This window comes from Schistocerca gregaria, chromosome 5 (assembly GCF_023897955.1).
Source record: "Schistocerca gregaria isolate iqSchGreg1 chromosome 5, iqSchGreg1.2, whole genome shotgun sequence".
NCBI classification, from domain to species: Eukaryota; Metazoa; Arthropoda; class Insecta; order Orthoptera; family Acrididae; genus Schistocerca; species Schistocerca gregaria.
This window is the reverse complement of record NC_064924.1, coordinates 108,345,325-108,372,582: the sequence shown is the minus strand read 5'-3', so window position 1 is coordinate 108,372,582 and position 27,258 is coordinate 108,345,325. Positions and strand designations below refer to the sequence as shown.

Below are 27,258 nucleotides of genomic sequence, written 5' to 3'. Positions count from 1 at the left end.
CTATTGGATTTCCCTAGGATATCATTCAACCATCGAATAATGGCCCAGAATATTTTGATAAGTCTAATAACACTGAAGCCAATGATTTTCAAAGGAAATAACACATACTGTCAAGGCAGCTTAAGCAAAATTTATAGTTCCTAGCTCCACTGCTGACGTTAATATAAACTAATGCTGCAACACAAAACAGGGAGGGCATATGTCTGGGAATCATAATTGCCTTTCCTGAGATTTTGGCTCATAACTTTCCACTAACTCTCTTGAAAAGGACAAAAGGCTCACAGTCAAGATTTTGCAAGAGGAACACATGATGTCCCAGAGGAATCTCCAAAAAATGATGGAATGTCTTATTCACAAATGAAACTTCTAGAATCACAAGGTGGTAACTGATTCAAATTCTGGCATTGGAAATAAATTTCAGTGCCATTATTTGGTGTGGGAAGAAGTACAGTTACAACATTGCCACACTGTGTGTCAAAGCCCTTGCTTAAATTCAAAACACGACATGGTATTTCATGATACAAAAGCACATGATGGTGATGATGGCCATATGTGCATCTAATGGGAACATGAAGTTAGGTTGCCCTGTTGTTGTTACTCGACAGCAGGCTATTTTCTGATATCAAGCTTGACCCTCCCCCTTCTCTTATTGGCAACAACACAAACATGACACTACAATGTGCACACACTCACCTCAATGACATATACAGTTACTTTTATGGCACAATGCCCGCAGTTTGTGAAGGTAATGTATCAATGTGGACAAGGAACAAGATACCTTTCGTTTATGGTGACTGAACACAAACCTCAGATGAAGGGAGGGAGGGTTCAAATTTAAAGCTCATCATAATGGAAGGAAATAAGCATAAACTTCACTAATTTCATGTAAATTTATGTGAACTTTAGCATATGTGAAGCAGCAGTTTAAGTTTTGTTTGCATCAATTTGTCTACTTGGTGATGTCAGTGTACTGATTTTTATCAGCTTTATTGAAATCTCTTGATTGCAATGACTGTTTTGTTTTTATTTTTCCAACAGTTTTGTTTTGTTTTCAGCCATCTTCAAATCTTTTCTTATAGTAACTATAACTGGCAGTGGACAATTTATATCTATTGATCAGCATTGTACATGCTGTGAACAACACTGATCAACAGATGTTGATTGATATGTTGCAGATGTGATGACTGCAGAACAGATCTGAAGATGACATTTTAAGAGTGGAAACCCACTGCAAAATAAAAGTAATCACTATACTCATGACAGTTCAACAACAAAGACATGAGGAAAGGTAGCCCCTCACATGAATTAATGTTTGCTTTTTCCAGCCTAGAATTTCCATACCTATTCAATAAGCATGATGTATGAAATTAAGAAAATGATCACTGTTTACTATAATAGGAAAGATGTCAAACTTCAACAAAATAAATGATCAACAGCAGATGGATAAAAATAAGAGAAAGCCAAGTTTCTCTCTGACATCTTTGAATATGTGTAGTTATAATCCTTAAAGATACTAAGAAATTAAGTGAATGTCATGAAGCAGCTTTAACTACACAAGACTATCTTAGAAACATTATCTGGCCAGTATAGGGTACTAAACGAATGCAAGAGATCACCCATCAGCAGTGTAATAGTAAGTTCCAAATAATGCACCACTTCATAGACAGTGTTCTCTTCTTTGCATTATGTAGTTATTAGAATTATCCTAAACAACACTTATCATGAAGAAAGTACCTAATAAGTGATAATGAAACACTATGTGGAACAATTTATCTCTCAGAATCAGCATGTGTTTAAAACGATACATTAGGAACAGAAAATGCAATTAAGATGTATCAGGGCTGTGAAGATGAGGGAGTAAATTTACCTTAATTAAGAGAGAAAAGTTCGCCAGTTTCTGGTAACTATCTATGTCGAAACACTTTTACTCTGCTCCTTTCTTTTTACTGCATCCTTTCATATGTTGCATATTCTTTTGTCGCCCCACAAGTACTACATTTAACATTGCTCATTATGTCAATAATGTATGGCCTAAGGCCAATCCAGAGGAATAATTAGTCACTTTGCAATTATTATTATTATTATTATTATTATTATTATTATTATTATTATTATTATTATTATATGCACATTCAGTCACCGTACTGTGTAGTTTCCAGCATCAAGGAGAACCTTCATGGTCATGGAACAAGTCAAGCAATATTTTTGTAGAGAAAACCTATTACTGCAAATTCCTTCTGTGGGATTAAAATTCAGAATGAAAGGATATCAATCATAAGATTCACTGATGACATTGCTATCTTCAGTGAAGGTGAAGAAGAATTACAGGATCTATTGAATGGAACGAACAGTCTAATGGGTACAGAATACAGATTGAGAGTAAATTGAAGAAAGATATAAGTAATGAGAAGTAGCAGATATAAGAACAGTGAAACACTTTTTTTAACATCTGAATTGGGGATCATGAAGTAGATGAGGTCAAAGAATTCTGCTATCTAGGCAGCAAAATAACAGATGATGAATAGAGCAAAGAGGACACATACAGTGGATTAGCATTGGTAAAAAAGACATTCCTAGTCAAGAGAAATCTACTGGTAACAAACACAGGCCTTCATTTGAGGAAGAAATTTCTAAAAATGTACATTTGGTGGACAGCATTCTGTGGGAGTGAAACATGGACTGTGGGAAAACTGGAACAGGAGAGAATTGAAGCATTTGAGATGTGATGCTACTAAAGAATGTTGAAAAGTAAGTGGACTGATAAGGCAAGGAATGAGGAGGTTCTCCGCAGAATCAGCGAGGAAAGAAATATGTGGAAAACACTGACAAGAAGAGACAGGGTGATAGGACACCTGTTAAGACATGAGAGAATAGCTTCCATGATATTAGAGGGAGCTGTAGAGAGAGAGTAAAAGCTGTAATGGAAGACAGAGATTGGAATACAACCTGCAAATACTTGAGGACATAGATTACAAGTGGAAAAAAATTGAACTAACTCATAGGTACTGGCTTTGCTTTGTTTACACTTATACTACATGGAAGACTGTTTTAGTGGAAAAACTTCAGAATTTAAACATTATGTAGAGAGAGCAGCTGTAAAGGAGCCCTTATTTTATATTTTACACAGGGTGAGGATTCAAATGCCTTGGGTACTGCAATAGATGTTGAAGTCACTGGTATTGCAGAGGATAATACATGCAACAAGTGTATGATCAAATTTGCATACTCCCACGGATTGGCAGTGACAATTTATATGAGCAGACACCTGGTTAGTTGTCATATGCATGTACAATGCAGCACAGCTGACATATGATGTGGTCATTTATACTTGTGATCTGTGACTGGAGTGTAAATACTTATGACTGGACTACAGTTGGAGTTAATGATGGGTGGATACATGGGACACATATTGTACCTAGCTCACTGACTGGGGCATAGCCCTTAGAGTGAAAGACTGAGAGCATGGGTGGTTAGAGATGGACCAGGGTTGTGTGTGGGTGATGTGGGCAATGGACTACTGCTCTGATGGACAAAGGTAAATTCTGGGTAGCATACATCTCATCTCAGTGCATAAAATGATGTAGTTGAAGCCCTGATGCAAGATGTGGTTTTTCAAGGCTTGAGTGATGTCACACAATAATGCGAGTACTGATCGGTAGTTGCCTCACAACAGCAACAGGTTTGTTGCTCTCATGGGAAGGGATAGTGTAGGACATTAGTTTCTGGTCTAGCTGGGTAAAATATTATCTGTTAGCAAAGACTCTGGCAATGTTATCAGCATATTTTGGTAACTTGTCCTTCTCATTGCAGATGCAATACCCACGGGTATAAAGAGTATAAGAACGGTGCATTTTGATGTGAAATGGATCACAGCTGTCAAAAACAGAGATACTGTTTGTGGCTGCCGTGTCTGACAAAGACACAAACATTTTTATGAAGCCATTATAGAGATGGAAATCAACATCTAGTTTGAATGGATAAGGGGGGCCAGGTGAACAAGATCTGCAGTAGATGCTGCAGTATTGGAGGAAACAGCAGAGGCTGCCTTTGCCATGGGTCCAGATAATAAAGATGTGGTCAATGCATAAGTAACAGTCAAAGCACCTAAGATGCTGAACAGATAGAAAATATTAGTCTAAGGAGTGCATTATCATGTTAGCATGTGAAGGTGCAATGTAAGAACCCATTACAGCTAAGTGACCTTTTTTTTGCCATAAAAGGAGTAAACATTGACAGTCAAGCTGTGACTGATCAAAAATATTATGAAGAAGGTAATGGGTTTAGCATCAGGGATTGCTGTGAAAGGTACAGTTCCATTCCAGCAAGACTATGGACAGAAAAGATGCTGGTGTACAGGGACATAGCCTCCACAGTGTCAAATAAGAAGTGATAGGACAAGAACTATGAAAAGGCTGCAAAGAAAATGATAAGTTTCTTGGTTGTGTATCAGGGTATTGTGGATAATTGGTTGATTATGGCAGTAAATCAGTACAGAGGGTCTTCCTGTGAGAGCAATCTAACCAGTTACAATGGGAAGTCTTGTGGGAAATCAGTGAAGTTGCATTTGGGAGCAGGTAAAAGGTGGGTGTACAGTGCATTGCCAATATGAGAACGCTGAGGGATTCAGATATCATGCTTTGGGATGGGCATTATGTTTTGGAAGGCTGTTGAATGTCATGTTGGGCTTCTGAGATGGGTTTGCAGTGGCAAGCTTACAATCAGAGGAGCCAGAATCCTGTTGGAGATCCTCAGACACAAAGTGATCTTGGTTGACAAATACAGTGGGGGAGTACTTGTAAATAGAAAGAATGGTAAGGTGTGAATTAGTTACTGGGTAATGAATAGTTGATCATTCCCTAATCCAAATGTTTGACTGACTGGGAAGGGATTTGAGGACAGAGAGTGAAGGAAGATTTGAATTGAGTAACTCTTGCAGGATTAGCAAGTGTCACCAGGATAAGAGCCGAATAAATACGAGGGCTCAAGTAAGGGAAAATCAATGACAAGTCCAACATGGCTAATTCTGGGTTTGGAGACACTCATGACTTCTGCTGGGACCAAGTACTTGGAGGATAGGTCAACAAAAGTGTTGTGAGACTGATGAGGACTTCTTTTAAAGTGTATGTGTGTGGTTATTTCTGGTTATTTGGTGGATATGGGTACTCCCAGGTGGAAGCAAGTTTAGATGTTGTTTCCACTGCTGGGATTAAGAATGTTGTTAAAGGTGTTAGAAGGCAATAGTCCTGATTATCCATGATGATGTGCAGGAAATATTCATAACATAATAAAAGAACTTTTTGTAAGAAGAAGAGGCAGTTAATTATAGTCTGTATTTAAGCAATACAATTACATAGGACCAGACTGTTGAGGGTTACATGCTGATCGAATGAGAAAAGATGAAAGTCTTTTTGTGGAAGCCAAGACAGAAATTTTCATTGCAAGTCTATTTGGGTGGATACCAATTGCAATGAATGATACTAGGAAGAGTATATGGGACTGGATTTTGGTTAGGGCAAAGACTAGCTTTTCTGACCAGGAGCATATAAAATGAGAAAGGGTAAATGGTGGGGTTGGTCAAAGTTAAAATGTGGGAAAAGTAGGACTGAAAATGAGAGAAGCAATAACAAAAAGCATTTTTGAAAGAAGTTATTGTTGTAATAATAAACAGAGAATTCACTCGAGTTTGTTACTAAGAGAATCTGGACAGCGTAGAATGCTCACATGCAAAAGGATGGGTAAATGATCATATTTAAAGATGCACTCAGTGATCAGTTGCTGCAATATTCTCAATTCAATAAGGAAACAATGTTGAATTTCAGCTGCAGCTTCTCATTTTGTGTACAGAATCTGAATTATATTAGGCTGACGTGTAAGTTTGCAGTATTTCTGTTCATAATCATTACAAAGGACTTATACAAATTATTTACCATCAGTCATCTACTATTCATTATTTTGATTATTTGCACACAGTTTTCACTGTCATAATACAGAGTTGAAGAACATTTAGTCTGTCTGATGAAGAAGAAGCAGAATCAAATAACAGAAAACTGTTATTTCCAATCTACTATGGCAATACAAGTAAAAATAATAGTGGCAACACAGAAGATTTAAAGATCTGCACCATCTACAGGCACAAAACTGTTAAGAAATGCAAAACAAGAAAGTATTTCTGTCACTCTAAAGAATGCCAAATCATATGAAAAATTTGCAGTGTTATGGAAGAACACTGAGGAAAAAGAAATATTGCAGAGTGTTCACTGCGTTGATTATACTAGTTTAAACTGGGTGCTGGATAGGAATTCAAACTTGAATCTGTGCCTTTCATAGGTAGCACACTACCAATTACATTACTTGAGCATGCTTTGGGGATAGACTCAAAATCTTAACTTTTTACAAATATTTCCTAGGAAGGAAAGGGGAGGAACCTGTTCAAGTTGAAGCTTTGAGTAGGCCTGAAAGGCATGCTCAGATGATGTAATTGGTAAGTGCATTGCCTATCAAATGCAGGGATCCAAGTTCAAATCCCAGCCTATCACAAAGTTTTAATTTGACATATGTAACAAAAATAGCACCCATCATAAGACTGCCTGGACACTTTAATGCATTAAGAGATGTATCACTCAATTCCAGAGTTAGTGCATGTGATGGTCTGTACTTGATCTACCATCACTAACATTTGTATTCCATTAGAAACTTTAGTATCTCCACCTGCACACAAAGAGATGGATGTAGATGAGCTGGTATGGGTATCACAGCAGAACAGTGCAGGATGCTGTCACAGAAAGGCATGTTCCAAGTTTGGTATGGGCAGGGCCACTGATCCAGGTGTTTACTTACTGGTGGCAGTAAGCCTGGCCTGAAAGTCTTCATGCTAAAATCAACATACTCGGATCTGGATCTCACTTCGTTGCTTTGCATCATGCTTGGGTTCTGCCTGATGAGTTGTTTCGATTGCTTGCACTGATCGGAATGTGTTTTCCTCTGTGCTTGTCTCTACATGGTGGTTGGATTTTTGCTCCTAAGTGCATTGAATTTCATGTCTAGTTTCATACCCTCTTCCAGGGTTCAGTTACATTATGTGATGCCAGTGATTCTTCACAGCATTGTCGCACCTCGTGCCGATACAAAGGTTGTGAAATAGCATATTCTTATGCGTGTGGTGCTTTTCTTTTTTCATAGTGTTAAATCGTGAGTGTCATGGACCCATTATTTTTTCAATGCTGGCAGGAGCAGTTGCGCATCCAGGAACAGCAATAAAAGGTGCAATAGGAGCAGATGCAGAAACTGCTCAGACAGAAAGTGTAATTGTTTTTTACTCATGCCACGCTGGTGGTGGGCCAGGTGCCCACAGTAAACCTTCATGTTCACTTCTCATGATGCCATTTGCTGGCTTCAAAAAGTCTAAGGAAATGTGGGAGTATTACCTCTGCAAGTTTTTGCTGCACTGTCGGGAAAGGTATATTGTGGATACAGTTGACAAGGATCCTTTGCTGTTCTCCAGCAATGCAGGACTGAACAAAACTGTGCAGAATTTGGAGTACTCTACTGAAAAACTTAACTTCAAGGAACTTTGTCAGTTCCTCATGGAATATTTTGGTCATCAAACCCACGTGGTGGTGGCCTGGTTAAGGCTTTACTAGTATCACAAGCACCCTGGGCACTCATATGAGATGTGAATGCAGACCTGCAAGATCTCTCACACAAGTATCAGTTAGAGTGTGTCCAGAGTGATACCTGGTATGTGTGCTTGCTATTACGGATGTGGCCACCCATTTAACACCCATTTAGGATCAAACTAGGGCACTAGCTTTGCTGACCCCTGTGTAGCCAAAGTTACTTAGACTGCAGAATCAAATGAACTTACAGCAGTGGCAAAGGATGCACTGTCTGACAGCTTGCATGTGGTGAAGTTAGATATGTTGCCACACCTGTTTCCAGTCAATGCACAAGCTGGCAGTCCTACCTCTATTGTCATTTGGTGCGTATTCAACAGGACTGCCCATACACAGACACTTTGTGTAGGGTATGCCACAAAGTAAGCCATTTGGTAACAATTTGTAACTGTTGGCAAGTAGTGGGACAGTCATTGGAGGTCTCAACATTTTTGCTGGAACCAGAGGCTGTCTCCAATGCTCCACAAGGGTTGCCCAAGCATATTCTGCTAATAGTGGTAGTGGATGGGTGACTGATTGAGTTTTAGGTAGTCATGGCAGTGACAGTAGGCCTAATTAACTTAGATATGTACAGGCTCTTGGACTCCTTGTGCTGCTACAGCCACATCAAATTATGTCTTATAGTAAACAGTCTATTCCTTTGAGGGGGCATTTCTCTGTCTCAGCATATTATAAGAATGTGGAACAGCAACTTATGTTGTTAGTGGTAATTTCACAGCTGGTACAAAATATTTTTGTGTTAAATGCCTCTTCCATTTTGACCGCGTACATTTAGTGTCTCAATCAGCCTCTCTTCAAGATTTGGACTTTTCATGGCATTGTACAACTACTGTTTGAGAATACCTTGGATCAGGAAGAAAATTTCAAGGTATATGTCTCCCTTATACCAACAGCAATACCTAAATTTTGTCACTGCTGCCCCATCCGTCTGCCATGTGTAACAAGGTCAAGGCTGAGTCCAGCCCTGGTGTCACTTCTCCTATTTTGTCGAATCAGTGAGCCACTGCATTGGTGGTAGTTTGAAAGACAAATGGCACTGTGCACACTTGTGACTATTTTACATAGAGTGTTAATGTGCAATGTGTCACAAACTAGTATCCATTTCCTGGGACAGAGGAGCTGATAAAAGCTGTCAGGGGTGTCAGCATTTTTCATGCATCAGGGTGTCAGTATTTTTCATGCATCACCTTGCATGATACATTCCTGCAAATGCCACTGGATGCTGCTTCTTAGAGTTTCTTAATGTTCAACATCGCATTTGGGCTTTACCAGTTTAATCTCTTGCCTTTTGGAATTTAGTCTGCAACAGGAATTTATCAACGATATTGCAAGCAGTTGATTCAGGATACTCCCTGGTGTGTCAACTACCTTGATGACATCTGGATCATTGGATCCATGCCAGAGGAGCATTTATAAAACCTGCAGGCAGTTTTCTGCCACCTTCTGGAAAACAGCCTTCATTGCAAACCCCCCCCCCCCCCCCCCCCCCCGCAAAAAAAAAAGAGTATATATTTTTTGGGACAAGTGCAAAGAAAAGATAGCCTCATCCATCTGGATGAGTACATCCGAGCTGTCGTCAACCTGCCTGTGCCTGAAAATCTGAATGAGTGCCAGTCCTTTTTGGGCCAGATTTCTTATTATGCTAAGTTCATTACCTAGGCTGTGCACATCAGACATTCTCGTAACTGGAATTACAAAAAGGGCACCAAGTCCATATGGTCTGCAGACTGTAAAGGGCTGTTCAATCCATCAACAGTGTCTGTGCTCCACTTCCTGTTTGGGTTCTTTTACACCAACTAAACTATTAACCCTGGCTCTCAATGCATCCCACTATAACAACCATGTAGTTCTGTGACATCGGCATACCAGATCGAGAGGAACTGAACAATGGCGAGTGGATCAGCAACTTGTAAAATGGATCTTACAGGTTTCATCAGTCTGGCAGAAGATGGAATGAAATGCTTGACAAGTTCCTGCAGAAGCAAGGGATGCTGCAATCAGTAGCTGATCCATGTGTTTACTCTGATCTACAGCATGAATTCATAGTAACTGCATATGTGAATGATGTAATGTATAGCAACAAAAGTAAAATTAAGGAAACAAAAAAATATCTTAAGCACTGAATTTGAAGTAAGAGACCTTGGAGTAACAAGACATGTACAGTGAGTTCCAGTTATGAGATATATGAAATATTGATTTGGGTCGAAACAGTATATTCAAGAGACATCTTAAAAGAATTCCTAATTGAACCTTGCAAAGCTGTGAAAACTCTTCTCATCATGAATTTACAGCTAAAAATGTGACAGATGAAGACAAACTCAGCAAATGTATCAAAATACAGAACCCTGACTGGAAGATTTTTATACCTAACCACGGGTTCAAGGCCAGACTTAGCATATCCTGCAACTTCCATAAGCCAATTCAGCAGCAATTCAAGTGAGGAGCACTTGCGTGCTGTCAAACACACACTATGTTATTTGTGAGGTACAATAAATGATGCACTCACTTGTTTTTAGGAGAGCTACCATTAGTTGGAGCACAAAAAAACAACATAACGTTCCACTAAGTACCACTGAATTAGAGTTTGTGGCATTGAGTGAATCTGTAAAAGACGCTAAGTGGATGAACAGTTCTCTCAGTGAGATTGGTCAGGATTGTTTTCTGTCCAATCGTATATAGATTTTAATAAATAATCAAGGCATGATGAAACCTGCTAAAATTTCGAGGCTTTGGAAAGAATCAAGCACATGGATATGAGGATTTTCTTTTTGGAATAGGAGGCAGAAACCAATAACATAAGTTTGGAAGACACTACAAGTGAGAAGAATGTTGCTGACTGACTGACAAAGGAAACTGACAAACGGAAGTTGAAACCTCATAGGAAATTAATAGGGGTCAAGGATCAGGTGGAAAGTGGTCAGTGATTTGAACTATCTTTCTTGTGGACTCTGAAGTACCCACTGTTTTCTTGTTGTGATGCATTGTGAAAGGCAGTCTGTAGTATGTTACAAGCCATTTTATAAAGAAGTCTTACATGACTGACAACCAAGACAGATGCCTTACAGCTGTAACTGAAGATAAATGTCCAAGAAGGCTAATCTGATGCTTCTGGAGCATGATAAGGCACACTAATAACATTATAAAAGCAGGTACTTAAGAGGTTGATTAGGAGATTATATCCTCTGACTTCTTTCTTTTCTGTTCTCTATTAAGCAGTATTTTAGAGAGATTTTAATAGTTGTCTATTCTACTTCAATTCCAAAATTTCCCACTTATAGATAATGGAGAAGAAAGTACCACAGTTCGATATATATATGATATTCATTTCAAATGTAACACTTTGCCATGGCAAAAATAAATAAATAAACAATGAAAAAATGTTATGGACAACTTCATCAACACTACAAAATATGTGCTGAACAAAAGAGAGTAGAATTATATTAAGCACAAATTAAAATGCATTGACAGAGTCCATAATCAGGCCCTGGTGCCTAGGGACAGTGGCCACAAGTGTTTGTGTTGTGGTTGTGTGAATTTAAGTGTATTTGCTATTTTGAAATAAGGACTTCTTTGTCTGAAAGCTGAAATATTTATCAGCCCTTTCATTGGGCCTGTCTGAAACTCAGCACAACCCCTATGTAGTGAGTCTATCCTTTTCATGTTGCTGTTATTCCATCCTGGACTTTAAATTGTTTTATCATCTATTAGGTCATTTAACACAATTAGAATAAGCATGAAAAGCAGTAAAAACATTTGTTGTCTATTTTTAACATCTTTTTACTTTGTACTTGTAAATATATCTCACACATTCACACTTTGACATCATTAACAATTTGTCACAGATGAAAAGGTGACAAAAAAGATAAAATGTGGTACATAGTTACAAAGCAGAGAGAAAAATGCTGTGAAAGTCTTGAAAACAAAACAAATGTGCAAATTTTACAACCTCTCTTTCAGCTGTGGTAACCATTTTTCAAGTGACCTAATTAGTGGAGTTTTTAGTTAGTATTATTAAGATGTAAAAACATGATATAAACTACAGTGTACACACAAAAGTCAGATGACATCTGTGCACTGATCTGCAGAACCAGTCATTAATAGATACCAAAAACATAGAAGAATCCAGTTTGCCAGAAGGGAGAACCTGCCTTTCAGATATACTCACACAAGAAAACCGGAAATGAATTATGAAGAGGTATCAGAGAATGTTGCTAGAAGTGAGATAAGTATGGCAAATGCACAATTTCAAAGTATTGCTCCTAGAAAGAGGTAAACAAAATGACAAAAGAATATCAATATATTATGAATACATGATCTTAGAGTAAACTTCCTATAATCACGTAAATAACAAAAGAAAAAAATGAAAGTTATATGAACCATTCCCTGAATAATCAATACATATTTGATTTATAAGACTGGGAGGAGAGGCATCCAGTGAAGAAACTGCAGGGGAAACTAAATTTGTGAAGAGAACAATAAGATACAGCAAGCAGAAGCTACTAGAGAGTAATTAAGTTAGTTGCCAAGGAACAAATAAAGGTAAAGAAGGTCAACAAGGCCACAACTGTAAATGTGTTGAAGGAAAGACAGAGAGTGTAAAGAGTAAGGAGAGAAATGTAGAAACCAGCATCTAGAAAACAAGAAATGAAGTAATAAATCATTATAAGTGCTGTAGTGAGAAGGATAGGTAGATTTGTACTAAGAGACCATAAGGTGGAATACACAATTGCAATTTCAAAAATTCATATGTAAGAATAAAACATTCATATGTAGCTTTATTAAATGCAGGTTTTGTAGCGAACAGAAGGCGTTTGGATAAATATATTACAGAAAAAGATGCTGAGAGCCCACACTGAAACTTACAAGTATGAGATTAAGAAAAGGATAGACTGCTACTCACCATATAGCGAAGATTCTGAGTTGCAGACAGGCGCAACAATAAGACTGTCAAACAAGTGAGCTTTTTGGCCAAAAAGGCTTTGTGAGTAGCAGTGTATAAGGGAAAAAGCAACATGAGTGGTGAGAGTTAGGAGGAGGCTGGGGTAGGGAGGTGTGGAGATAGAAGGGTAGGGTGGGGGATGATAAAATGCTCCTTATAGGAGGATACAGGGATTTTTTGGTGGGGAGGGGGGGGGGGGCAGCCAGCACAAAAAGAGTGAAGTAAATTGACTGTGGATGCATTGGTGGAATAGAGGACTGTGTAGTACTGGAGTGGGAACAGGGAAGAAGATAGATGGGCATTTGACAATGACTAACAGAGGTCGAGGCCAGGATGGTTATGAGAATGTTGGATATGTTGCAGTGTGAGTTCCCACCTGTGCAGTTCCGAAAAGATGGTGTTGGTAGCAAAGATCCAGATGGAACATACTGTGATGCAGTCATTAAAATTATTAATGTTGTGTTGGGCAGTGTGCATGGCATCTGGGTGGTCCAGCTGTTTCTTGGCCACAGTTTGTCCCTGGCCATTCATGCAGACAGACTGCAGGTGGCTGTCTTAAATGCATAGAACACAGCACAGTGGTTGTAGCTTAGCTTGCAGACCAAATGAGTGGTTTTACAGGTAGCCCTGTATATGATGGGATAGGTGTTGCTTGTGAGCAGACTGGAGTATGTGGTGGTGGGATGAATGGGTCAGGTCTTGCATCTAGGTCTATTACACAGGTATGAGTCATGAAGCAAGGGGGTGGGAGCAGTAGTTGTGTATGGATTGATGAGGATATTGTATAGGTTTGGTGGACATTGGAATACCACTGTGGGAGGGGTGGTAAGGATAGTGGGTAGGACATTCCTCATTTCATGGCATTACAAGAGGTAGTCGAAACACTGACGGAGAATGTGATTCAGCTGCTCAATTCCTGGGAAGTACTAAGTCATGAGAGGAATGCTCCTCTGTGGCTGGACAGTGGTACTTTGGGGGATAAGGGATGACTGGAGAGATAAGGCATGGGAAATCTGTTACTGTACAAGTTTGGGAGGGTGATTATGGCTTTTGAAGGCCTCAGTGAAACCCCTGGTTTATTTGGAGAGGGACTCTCCATCACCACAGATATGATGGCCACCAGTTGCTAGGCTGTACAGAAGGAACTTTGTGGTGTGGAATAGGTGGCAGCTGTTGAAGTAGAAGTATGCTGGTGGCTGGTAGGTTTGATGTGGACTGATGTACTCATCTTTGTGGGGAGGTCAGTATGAAAGAAGGCAGCTTGACAGATTAATGTGGATAGTATTTTCTCATTCTTGATCCCAGATCATGAAGATGTCATCAAGCAATCTGGGCGGGTGAGGGGTTTGGGATTCTTGGTGGCCAGAAAGGTTTCCTCTAGATGCCTATGAATAGGCTGGCATAGGATGGTGCCTTGGAGTTGTCCATTCCCATATCCTGGATTTGTCTGTAGATGATGCCTTCAAAGGAGAAGTAATTGTGGTGAGGATATTGTTGGGCATGGTGACTAGGAAGGAGGTTGTAGATTTGGAATTCATCGGGCATTGGGAAAGGTGTGTTCAAGGGCAGAAAGGCCATGGGCCTTTGGGATGCTAGTGTAAAGGGAGGTTGCATCAGTAGTGATTAGCAGGGCACCACATGGCAAACCGATAAGAACTGTAGAGAGTTGGTGGAGGGTAGGTTGTGGATAATAGGCTGAAGGTGTTGGTTGTGTGTGTGTGTGTGTGTGTGTGTGTGTGTGAGAGAGAGAGAGAGAGAGAGAGAGAGAGAGAGAGAGAGAGAGAGAGAGAGAGAGAGAGAGAGAGCTGCATTTGCATGAGTGTGTGCATGTATATGCTGTCCAATTCCAATGAAGGGCTTTTTGGCCAAAGGCTTAGTTGTTTGACATTCTTTTTGTTATGCCCATCTGTGACTAAGCATCTCTGCTATATGCTGGGCAGCAATCTATTCTTTTCATAATATTGTCATTATTCCATCCTGGATTTTCCATTGTTTGAAATATAAGATCAAAATGTATGTTTTTGAATCTTATACATACCATTTATGGTTGTCAACTACAATTTCAACAATTTGTCCTTTTCATGCAGACTTATTGAGTGCCATGGTGCACATTAGTGATATTACTGGTGAATGAAATTGGCCAATAACATTTCATGGTCACATAAACAATTATTACCAATGAAAGAAAAAATGCGATATCTGAAATGTGCACTGATTTTAGAATCATGTTCCTCTTTAGTGGCACAAGATGGGATCCACCCAATTTTGTTCACTTGCAATATTGCTAATGTGCGCCACAGCATTAAATGTTTCTGCATGAATATGACAAACTGTTGAAGTTTACAACACTGTGAAAAGTAAAGTAGCTATTCACCATTTAGCGGAAATGCTGAGTCACAGATAGGCACAACAAAAAGACTGTAACAAATATAGCTTTTGTCCAGTAAGGCATTCGTTAAAATTAGATGACAACAAGTCTAATTTTGATGAAGGGTTAAATACAATATTAATATAACACTTCATCTGAATTTTTGCCAGCATCTTCCTTTGTAGCTTTAAAATTCTCTTCACAGCATTCCTTCCTCCCATTTCCAAAATGTGTCGTATATTATCATGCTCTCCCTTTCTACCAATACCCATCAGCCACTTCTCCAGTATACTTTTATATTATCACTCCCTCCCCTGGCTTTTCTAAACTAACTCAGCTTGTTTTTTTTTCCGTTTCACCCAGTCATCTACACAATGTTTACCTCCCATTTGAATTATGAACATTAGCCAATTATCTCTCACATATCATTTACTGTATTCATGTCTATCCTCGTATGTAGACTGGGGCAACTATTTCTGCTGTTTGAGACTTTCCTGATGTAGTAACTGCTTCATTGGTTCACTAGTATTGATTCGAATAATGTTGCGGAAGCAGAACAATATTTCAATGAGACAGCTGCTTGTCATCATCAGGTGCTTACTGACGTGTTGCTGCAATGGCTCACCAACATATATGCTGACTCATTAGAAAACTGTGAAAGGGTGGGGGTATAACATCACTGTAGAAGAATTATAGATTACAGAAACATACTGTGCCCCTGCCAGAGAAATGGGCCACAGTCTTCACACTATCGATGCGGGAAAAGCGCAGCCACAAATAGTGGCCCAGTGCATGCTCGGGCAGAGCGTTGGCACCCAGTTTAACTGTGCGTGCTATGATTCTCCATCTGTGTTGGCTCAGATTCATTCATCTGCAGCTCGATAACGCCCTAGTACTGTCAATGCTGGTTTCAATGCCTCGTTGAGTTGAAATCCCGTTTCCCTATTGATAAGGTCATTGTTGTTGTTGTTGTTGTGGTCTTCAGTCCAGAGGCTGGTTTGATGCAGCTCTCCATACTACTCTATCCTGTGCAAGCTTCTTCATCTCTGAGTAACTACTGCAACCTACATCCTTCTGAATCTGCTTAGTGTATTCATCTCTTGGTCTCCCTCTACAATTTTTATCCTACACACTTGCCTCCAATACTAAATTGATAATCCCTGGATACCTCAGAACGTGTCCTACCAACAGATCCCTTTTTCTAGTCGAGTTGTGCCACAAATTCCTCTTCTCCCCAATTCTATTCAGTATCTCCTCATTAGTTATGTGATCTACCCATCTAGTCTTCAGCATTCATCTGCAGCACCACATTTCGAAAGCTTCTATTCTCTTTTTGTCTAAACTATTTATCATCCATGTTTAACTTCCATACAAGGCTACACTCCACACAAATACTTTCAGAAGCGACTTCCTGACACTTACATCTATATTCAATAATAACAAATTTCTTTTATTCAGAAACACTTTCCTTGCCATAGCCAGTCTACATGTTACATCCTCTCTACATTCACCATCAACAGTTATTTTGCCCTCCAAATAGCAAAACTCACCTACTACTTTAAGTGCCTCATTTCCTAATCTAATTCCCTCAGCATCACCTGATTTAATTTGACTACATTCCATTATCCTTGTTTATGCTCGTCTTATATCCTCCTTTCAAGGCACTGACCATTCCGTTCAACTGCTCTTCCAGGTCCTTTGCTGTCTCTGACACAATTACAATGTCATTGGCAAACCTCGAAGTTTTTATTTCTTCTCCAGGGATTTTAATACCTACCCCAAATATTTTTTTTTCTGCTTGCTCAGTATACAGATTAAATAACATCAGAGGTAGGCTACAACCCTGTCTCACTCCCTTCTCAACCACTGCTTCCATTTCTTGCCCCTCGACTCTTATAACTGCCATCTGGTTTTGGTACAAATTTACTGCATTTTTTATATTTTCTCCTTTCATCAATTAAATTCAATATCTCTTCTGTTACACAAGGATTTCTACTAGCCCACATCTTTTTACCTACTTGATCCTCTGCTGCCTTCACTATTTCATCACTATAAGCTACCAATTCTTCTTCTTCTACTGTATTTCTTTGCCCCATGTCAATCATTCTCTAATGCTCTCTCTGAAACCCTCTACAACCTCCGATTCTTTCAGTTTATCCAGGTCCCATCTCCTTAAATTCCTGCCTTTTGGCAGTTTCTTCAGTTTTAATCTACAGTTCATAACCAATAGATCGTGGTCACAGTCCACATCTGCCCCTGGAAATTTCTTACAATTTAAAACATTGTTCCTAAATCTCTGTCTTACCATTATATAATCTTATCTGAAACCTTCCAGTGTCTGCAGGCCTCTTCCATGTATACAACCTTCTTTCATGATTGTTAAACCAAGCATTAGCTATGATTAAGTTATGCTCTGTGCAAAATTCTACCAGGTGGTTTCCTCTTTCATTCCTTACCCCCATTGCATATTCACCTACTATTTTTCCTTCTCTTCCTTTTCCTACTATCAAATTCCCATCCCCCATGGCTATTCATCTCCTTTAACTATCTGTAAAATTTCTTTTGTCTCATCATACATTTCTTCAATATCTTCATCATCTGCGGAGCTAGCTAGCATATAAACTTGTCCTACTGTGATAGGCATGGGCTTCGTGTCTATCTTTGCTGTTCGTGGCATGGGCTTCGTGTCTATCTTTGCTACAATAATGTGCTCACTATGCTGTTCATAGCAGCTTACCTGCACTCCTATTTTTTTTTTATAAATTATTAAATCTACTCCTGCATTACCCGTATTTGATTTTGTATTCATAACCCTGTATTCACCTGGCCAGAAGTATTGTTCATCCTGCCACCGAATTTCACTAATTCCCACTATATATAGCTTTAACATATCCATTTCCTTTTCTAAATTCTCTAACCTACCTGCCCATTTAAGGGATTGAGCATTCCATTCTCCGATCTGTAGAACGCCAGTTTTCTTTCTCTTGATAACAACATCCTCCTAAGCAGTCCTCACCCAGAAATCCAAATGGGGGATTATTTTACCTCCTGAATATTTTACTCAAGAAGGCGCAATCATCATTTAACCATACAGTAAGGCTGCAAGCCCTCGGGAAAAATTACAGCTGTAGTTTCCCCTTGCTTTCAGCCATTCACAGTACCAGCACAGCGAGGTTGTTTTGGTTAATGTTACAAGGCCAGATCAGTCAATCATCCAGATTGTTGCTTCTGCAACTACTGAAAAGGCTATTGCCTCTCTTCAGGAATCAAACTTTTGTTTGGCCTCTCAACACATACCCCTCCCCTGTGGTTGCACCTACGGTACGGCTATCTGTATCGCTGAGGCATGCAAGCTACCCCACCAATGGCAAGGTCCACGGTTCATGGGAGGAGGAATCAGGTCATTACTTATACATATTTTGACTGCTTCTTTAATGCTGGAGACTCAGTATGTGGAAGTGGACAAAATGATTTTTGACTTCCCATAATACACACTGTATCCCTTGTCAAGACAGTGTTCAGCCACATCAGACTTTTCTGGCTGATCCAGTCTGGTCTATGTTCACTGCATCTATCCTTAACAGTATGACATGTCTGGCCAATGTATGATTTCCCATTCTCGCATGGGATTTTATATATCCCTGGTCCCCTTAGACTTAGGCTGTCTTTAACAGATCCCGTCATAGTTTGCACTCACACTGGAGGGCAGAAAACACATTTTATTTTATGTTTTTTGAACATCCAGCCAAACATAAAGAATATGCCATCAATCTATGGTAGAAAAACCACCCTCATGGAGTTCTCCATTTATTCTGGCTGTTCTTGAGCTTTCTTTAAATGCATTATGGATCTATTTATCAGAGAGCCTGTTTTGTACAAACACAAAGCGAAGGTGGATAAGCCCTGATGACAAGCTCCCTGGATCTCAGGTAATTCTAGCCCTATGAATGAGATTCCATAATACATCAACGCGCTGAGATGGATGATGGCAGCTCACTTGTAGATATAGGTCAGTGTGAGTCAGTTTACGAAACCATCTTCTTTTCTGGCAACCAAGACTTCTCAGAATGGGAGATCTCAATTTCTCTGCACTTCCATGGTGAAGCAAATGTTTGGATGGAGCAAGTTCTGGTGTGCCAGAAATGAAGGAAGCATTGCTGCTCTGTATGGCCAAACTACAGAAGTGTCATCCACATATATCCAGAAACTATCAGGTTCCAACATCACTGACTGAAGTGCTTTTTCCTCAAAGTCTTCCATAAAAGATTAGCTACTATGAGAGACAAAAGGGTACCCATAGCAACACTGTTAGTGTGCTCAAAATATTTTTCCTTAAATAAAACGTAAGTCGAAGCAAGCAAATGTTTGAGTGGATATAAGATGTCCTCCTCCAAATTAGTTCCTATAAGTTGCAATGAATCCACTAAAGGTACTCAAAATATTGTTCACTAAGTAAACAGTAAGTTGAAGTAAGCACATGTTTGAGTAGATGTAAGATGTCCTCCTCTGACGTAGTTCCTATAAGTTACAATGAATCCACCAAAGGTACTCGTGTGAACAAAGAGAGCACATTGAAACTCACTAATGTGTCAGCTGGTTCTTCAGGCATTGTATAAAATCATCTGAGTTTTTGTATGTGATGTTCACATTTTCCTACCAGTGCGCTTAGAAGAGAAGCCAGATGTTTTGCCAAGTAATATATTAAGGTTCCAATATTGCTCACAGTGAGGCAAATATGAACCCTTTTCTTATGGATTGCAGGCAGCCAATAAAGTTGCGGTGAAGCTGGCACTTGTACTCAAACTATTTTTGAGATGTTCAGAAAACTGGATCAATTTGAGAAGCGTTGATGTCATCCATTGTGCTGCATTAGTCAGACCCTTCTGGAGATGATGATATGCTGAGTCCTGCAGTAAATCCATCATCTTGTCGAAATAAGGTGTTGCAGGCAAAATAGCAGTAGTGTTTCTCTGGCACTGAGTCAAACTCATTTTGGAAATCAAGAAATACCTCTTTTACCTTACTGCCTTCATCCAAAGCTTTCAGTATCCCATGTAAGAAAAGTGCGAGTTGGGTTTCATGTGATCAGTGTTTTCAGAATCCATGCTGGTTGGCATTGAGGAGGTTATTCTGTGCAAGACACCTCATTATTATGTTGGAGCTCAGGGTAAGTTCTAAGACTCTGTAAATAACTGATGTCAAAGATATCGGATAGTAGTTTTGTGGATCACTTCTACACTTCTACAGCCCTTCTTGCAGAAGGTTGTGAACTTCACTTTTTTTCCAAGAACTTTGTTTGAGGGATCTATGACAGATTATAGTAAGAAGAGGGGCTAACTCAGCCGCAAATTCAGTATAGAATCTGGTAGGAATTCCATTGAGCCCTGGTGTTTTTTTTTTAACTTTAACAATTTCAGCTGTTTCTCGACACCTCTGATACTAAGACTTATTTCATTCATATTTTCAGCAATACGAGGATTAAACTGGGGCAATTCTCCTGGGTTTTTCTTTGTAAAAGAACATTTGAAAATTGAGTTAACCATTTCAGCTTTTGCTTTACTACTCAGTTTCAGTTCTTCTCTCATTTGCTAGGGACTAGACACTAACTTTGGTGCCCCTAACCCCTTTTACATACAACCAGAATTTCTTTGGGTTCTGTGACAGATCGCTTGACAATATGCTGCTATGGTAAGCACTGGAGGCATCATGCATTGTCCTCTAGACAGCCAAATGCATTTCATTCAGCATCTGTCTCAATATAGCACTACACTTCATTTTGCACCTTTTATGCAGTAATCTCTGTTTCTTTAGAAGTTTCTTTACACTTACTGTATACCATGAGATTTTTTTCCATTATGAACTGTTCTACTGTGTACATATCTATTCAGTGCATGGTCAACTATTCTTTCCTTTTCATGTTCCTGCCCTGTGCTGAAAGTTTCAAGTTCCTCATAAGGATATGGCACTACTGAATTTTTATCTAGTTTACTGAACATATATATATTCCACTTGTTTTAGATGTCCTTTGGAATTTGGTAATCATTGTTGCTATGACCGCATCGTGGTTGCTGATAGCAGTGTAGATGTGGATGTCCTCAAAGATGTCAGGTCTATTTGTTGCCATCAGATTCAATGTATTTTCATCACGAGTGGAGTTCCTAACTATCTGTTCCAGGTAGTATTCCAATAAGGCATTGTAATGTTTCACAGGATGTCTTATATAAAACTAATTTTCCCAATTAATTGTTGCATGATTGAAGTACCCACTGATGATTACAGTGTGATTGGGGAACTTACATATAAGTGAACTGAGGCTTTCTCTAAAGTTTTTGATTACATCAGGAGATGAGTAAGGTGGGTGACAGAAAGATTCAGTTATCACCCCACCCTTGGTAGTGAGTCTTGCCCAAATGATCCCACATGCAGCTTCTATTTCTTGTTTACTGTGACAAATACACCACCTCCATTTCCATCTCTTATGACAAATACTGGGATGGTTCCTTTGAAAATTATACAGCTGATGTCCTTCTTCATTCTTCAACAGTTTGAAACTGTGCTCTTGTCTCCAATGATCCTAACACTGATGTGTCATTAAAACTTAATTTTCCATCTTTCCACTTTCAAAATTAAAGTTACTGGACTCATTGCAACATTAGATCTCCACAGTTCATACTGTTGCAACAGCCTTATGTATTATATTTAAACAAAGTATCAAAATTTCTATAAAACATTTTATTACATCATGAAATTCATCTATTTACTTTAAAACTACACAAAACAAATATACAAGAGTCTGCTACAATTGTTGGATCAGCAAATGGAGGAAGGCTAACAGATGTAAATCTGAGGAAAAACGAACACTACATAGCAAGATTTATCAACACTCTAAACAGAATCTCCATCAGCAGGAAAAGAGAAGATGAGAAATAAGAAAGCTATACAGACAGGACAAGGAAAATTTTCTCTAAAGTCTTTATCACTCAAAGTAACTGCTCAGCTTAATGTATCTGTAAGCACTAAGAAGGTGCTCCTTTTCTTGTGAAATATGAAGGAGATGCTTTTCTGTGTCTTACACAACATCAACATGCAATTTTTACAATAACATTTAACATCAACAGAAATACCTGGATGGAAAAATACAAAACATAAGGGAAAGGCAAGCACTTGCCTACAGAGTACTGGTACATGACACACAGAAACATGTAATAGAAACAGTTAAACTAGCTTTTTGAGCTTTTCTTCCTTTTTCTAAAGAGTACACATTCACACACACAACTACACAGACACCCAAATTCAAATGACTGTGAATGTATGTACTCTTACTACAAAAAGAGCAAGAGCTCAAAAGCAGGTGTTATCTGTTTTTTATCTTATGTTTCTGTGTACCACACACCAGTCTTCTACAGGTAAGTGGTTGTCTTTCCCTCATTCCACAGTAATAGTTTCTATTTACTAATTTTGTCTTCCATTTTCCTTTGTTCCTTTCTCTGAGAAGTTGACATTTTGTAGTGTATAAAAGCTGTAGAGATACGTTATCTCAAATCACATTACACTTGTCATACAAATGATAGTACTATGAAACGAAAAATGAGTAAAATATGTAAATCTTAGTGTTACCATGAATATTTGTGACAAAAAAGTGTAATCTAATTGGACTAGAATGGAGATCTCACATTATTATGTGGTGCACTACTATGCTCTGCATGTCTCTAATGGATAATGTGAATTAGCTGAGAAACTATACCAATACCTGTCTTTGTGAGCACAGAAAAATATTTAAAAGACTTTCAGGCTGGCTCTCATTATGTAAGAGAAAACAATATTATGCTACAGTGCTCCACTTTACATATAAAAAAACTGTATATATCTGTTGCAAGCATGCCTCCAATTGGAGAAAATGTGCATAACCCTTTTTCTTTGAGAATTAACATTGTAGTCTTTACTGTTAAACAAGCATTGGTGTAGATAACAATTGTTTTGAAGAACTGAGAAAGCAGCATTTTTCTTTGAAAGTAACAGCTGTAACAGTTACTCTTACAATTTTATCAATTTCTAAACTGTGTCAATGCAAACAGAATATAGTAGTTTGATGATAGTCAATTAGCAATGTAAGCCACAGAATTAGTTTCTTGAGGTGTATTAACATATACCCAAACTTGTTCCACATCCATGACAGTATGCTTTCATGAGATGATCTATGGAATATAAGTAATGAATGAAGAATTCTTTCTGATGGCCTCAAATAACTGAAAAATCATCCATGTTCACAATATAAAATGTTTCCTGTAAGAAGAAACACTAAAAATTTACATGTCATAATATGTATACATTTTTCATTGGTGTGTGTGTGTGTGTGTGTGTGTGTGTGTGTGTGTGTGTGTGTGTGTGTGTGTGTGTGTGTGTAATGTACTGAATCTCATTAATGTTACTGGCATTAGAGAACCTTAAAAGGGTCCTAAATATATGCTTACCTTACATCATTTTAAGTTTAAAGAAGAAGCAAATAAGTGCATACAAATGTATTTCTCCCCCTTATGAGTACTATCAGTGAAAATGATTATCTTGTTACTTTATTAACCATCATATCAAAAATTCTAAATAATTAACACAGCCATGCATAGTGCATATTATGAGTCAGGCTGTCTTTGCACACAAATGAATAAAATTTCATTAATAAACATGCAGTTCTTTAAAACGCATTCCCATTACACTTACATTTATCATCAGCTCTCTTTCTTCTGCAGATAATGATAATGATGACACAAACGATGATCACCATTAATATAGCACCAACAATGACTGCAATGATGACAATGATATGGTCACTTTCAAACCTTCCCCACCATGTCACAGCATGTCCTGTAACAAATATTTCCACAAAAGTATTAGAGAATAATATTATATAAATTTAAACATGTGAACAAGTAATAAAATACTGTAAGATATTAGGATGTAGCTGTAATAGTTGTTCATCAACACACAACATATCCTTCCCCATATGAAATTGAATGTGCTCACAGACACATTCAAAATATTTTATGTCCTCAATATTTCTTGTTAAGTCACAGTACTATACAGGGGACACAACTGCCTGTTTTCTTTAAATGTAATTAAAGGAATAACTTATGCATTTGACTGCTTGCTCATTTTGCAGTCACCTGCTCTTTGTTAAACTACATCTGAATGTAGCTGACAAGGAGAACAAAATGCACTAAAGTCACATCAGACCTGGCCGGAGCTGACAGCACCAAGAAAAGAAGAAAGAAGTAGAAGGGGGCAAGGGAGAGACAGGACATTCCACCTGGATATAGACTTTCCTACATGCCTGCCTGGAGTTCAGCACTGCTTCTGCTATGGAATTGATTTTTTTTATCATAGCCTCACTGACTGTTTTAAAATGAGATGATGTTCATCATCAACCATATTATTTATTATATTAAAAGCAAAGATTCCAAGACTTACCAAGCGGGAAAGCGCCGGTAAATAGGCGCAATGAATAAAACACACAAACACACACACAGAATTTCGAGCTTTCACAAACGGCGTCTGCTTCGTCAGGAAAGAGGGAAGGAAAAGGAAAGATGAAAGGATGTGGGTTTTAAGGGAGAGGGTAAGGAGTCATTCCAATCCCGGGAGCGGAAAGACTTACCTTAGGGGGAAAAAAGGATAGGTATATACTCGCGCGCGCGCACACACACACACACACACACACACACACACACACACACACACACACACACACACATATCCATCCATACATACATATGGATGGATATGTGTGTGTGCGCGTGAGTATATACCTATCCTTTTTTCCCCCTAAGGTAAGTCTTTACGCTCCCGGGATTGGAATGACTCCTTACCCTCTCCCTTAAAACCCACATCCTTTCATCTTTCCTTTTCCTTCCCTCTTTCCTGACGAAGCAGCCGCCGGTTGCGAAAGCTCAAAATTCTGTGTGTGAGTTTGTGTGTTTTATTCATTGTGCCTATTTACCAGCGCTTTCCCACTTGGTAAATCTTGGAATCTTTGTTTTTAATATATTTTTCCCACGTGGAAGTTTCTTTCTATTTTATTTATATTATTTATTATAATATCCATGATTACAAAATTGGCCTTAAAATTTTTTTAAGTGCTGAACACAGAGCAGTTGCCGACGTTAATGAAACAAGTAAAAATAATGTGAACCTCTATGGCTCATTTCAGCAGTCACCACATACACAATCATTACAAGTTGTTTTTGACCAGTACAGTGTATGGTGTTGACATGTGTAGAAACCATGAATCTAGTTTCATCCATCTGGTAAATACTGATGGTGTATGTGATGAACACTAACATGACCTATAATGGTTCACATATTTTTTTATTCATTTTATGAATGTTGGCATCTGTTGTGTTTTAAGCATTGTAACCACTTCAAAATGTCTTAAGATTGAAATTGCAATCATGGAATGTGTAACAAATAGTACAAACAATGGTGAACACAATGTCTTTTTAAAAACTCTCTCTTCTAATCAAATGAATAGTGGTCTATCTTCATATATATTTCTCTATTCCATTCTGAATCCATCATCATTTATCTTCATAGTAACATGTATTGGTTTATAATCTGAGCAATCATTGTTTAGAAGTTTAGCTTGTTAATGCAATTCAATGAGTTCTCTAACATATTAAAAATTTATGGGAATTGTGAATTTTCTTTTCAAACATTTGAATTCTATCTCTTCTGTTTTGAAATTTGGATTTTTAGAAATTTGGCTCTGACCAACAATCTTGTGAAAAATACTTTTCTTCAGATTTATCTGTATTTGTTTTCAAATTACAGCTTCCTGTAGATGGCTGAACCACTCTCACCACACAATAAGTTCTAAAAGAATGGGACAAATTGATCCCAAGAACCAAACGAGAACTGGTAAGTCTAAAACTGGCTAAGGCCTCAAAAATGACATTCTGAGAATAATAATTGAATAAGGGATGACCCATGTAGCCACACATGTTAATGCGGCCACTTCTGAAATGGGGAAGTATGCTGGCCCAGGATCAAATTCGTCCAGTGTATTAATGATGGTGGGTCAGTGTGCTGGCCAGCCTGAATGTTGTTTCTAGGTAGCTTCCCACATTCCACTAGGCTAGTTCCCATGTTTTGCCTCAGAAAAATGCTATGCAAACAATTAGAACACTTTCCCACACTTCCACATGCAACATACTCAACACACAAACAAGTTGGCTAAAGTGCTTTTTTCCTGAGGCTGAAGAGGACAATGACGATCTTAGCTGTTTGGACTCCTCAGCATCAGCCTCAATTGAATGAGGTACAACATCTGGCCACTGACAGTGTGTCATTAGTAGTGGTTCGCGAGAAATTCTTTTCCCCAATTCACATGGACTAACTGGAAAAACTTCCCTCACAAATAAGAAACGTGGAGAAGATTTCTCTCAATGAAATATCACTGAGGATAAAAGTCACATTACTGCTGGCAGCAAAACTACACCCTCATTGTGAAATATTTCCTCAATTACTTAGCTAACATGAACAGTCTATAGGATAAACACTTAAAATAACAAAATGAGAGCTCTGTCCAAGTATTTTCTAATTGAATGGGATAAACGCTTTATGTTATACAGCAAGGCATAGGGACTTTCAGTTTAACCTTACATCAAATGAAGTTATTGACCCAAGTATGGCATTACAATATTATCTTCTGTACTTTCTTATAAATGTCACTTATCATAAATAAAAAGTAACAAATTATAGGTCTACATAAAATACAAGGTTGGAACTTTAGTAGTTGATACTATTTCTTTACAAATTACACAAAATAGATACATGTTTCAAAGTTTCACTGTCTTTCAAAATAAAAAGAGCATTATGTATAGCCCACTATCAGTGATGTGGAAGGTATAGGATACACTCAGCAGTGTCATTTGTGCTGAGAGTTTGAGTGGAGCTCTCTATTTCCTGATGAAGCTCCATAACAGTTTTGAAGTTTAGGAATCAAACTGAAATCACAAGGCTTAAATTTGGGGATTGTAGTGGGTGATACAACACTTCCCAGCTCCTCTGATCGAACAATTCAGTCACAACTTGTGCCACATGCATCTAAGCATTCTCCTGGTAAATAATGGGTGGGTCCAGCAAAAAGTGTCACTGCTTATTTCTCTAAGCTGTTCATTTTTCAAACACAGCTTAGACTCAAGCTCTAGTTACTTCAACGTGATTCCTAAATTGAAGGAAGTACTTCATGATATTCGCTTCAGAACTGTTATAGAGATTTGCCAAGC

At 38.5% G+C, this 27,258-nt stretch overlaps 1 protein-coding gene across 1 annotated transcript in view; it reads right to left on the bottom strand.

The window, feature by feature from the left end:
* Window positions 1–27,258, bottom strand: part of LOC126272086 (hemicentin-1) — a 1,030,571-nt gene that overhangs the window by 79,459 nt on the left and 923,854 nt on the right. The window contains exon 15 of the mRNA XM_049974649.1: window positions 23,696–23,839. Coding sequence (XP_049830606.1) covers window positions 23,696–23,839 — 144 coding nt within the window. The remainder of the gene's footprint in view (window positions 1–23,695; window positions 23,840–27,258) is intronic.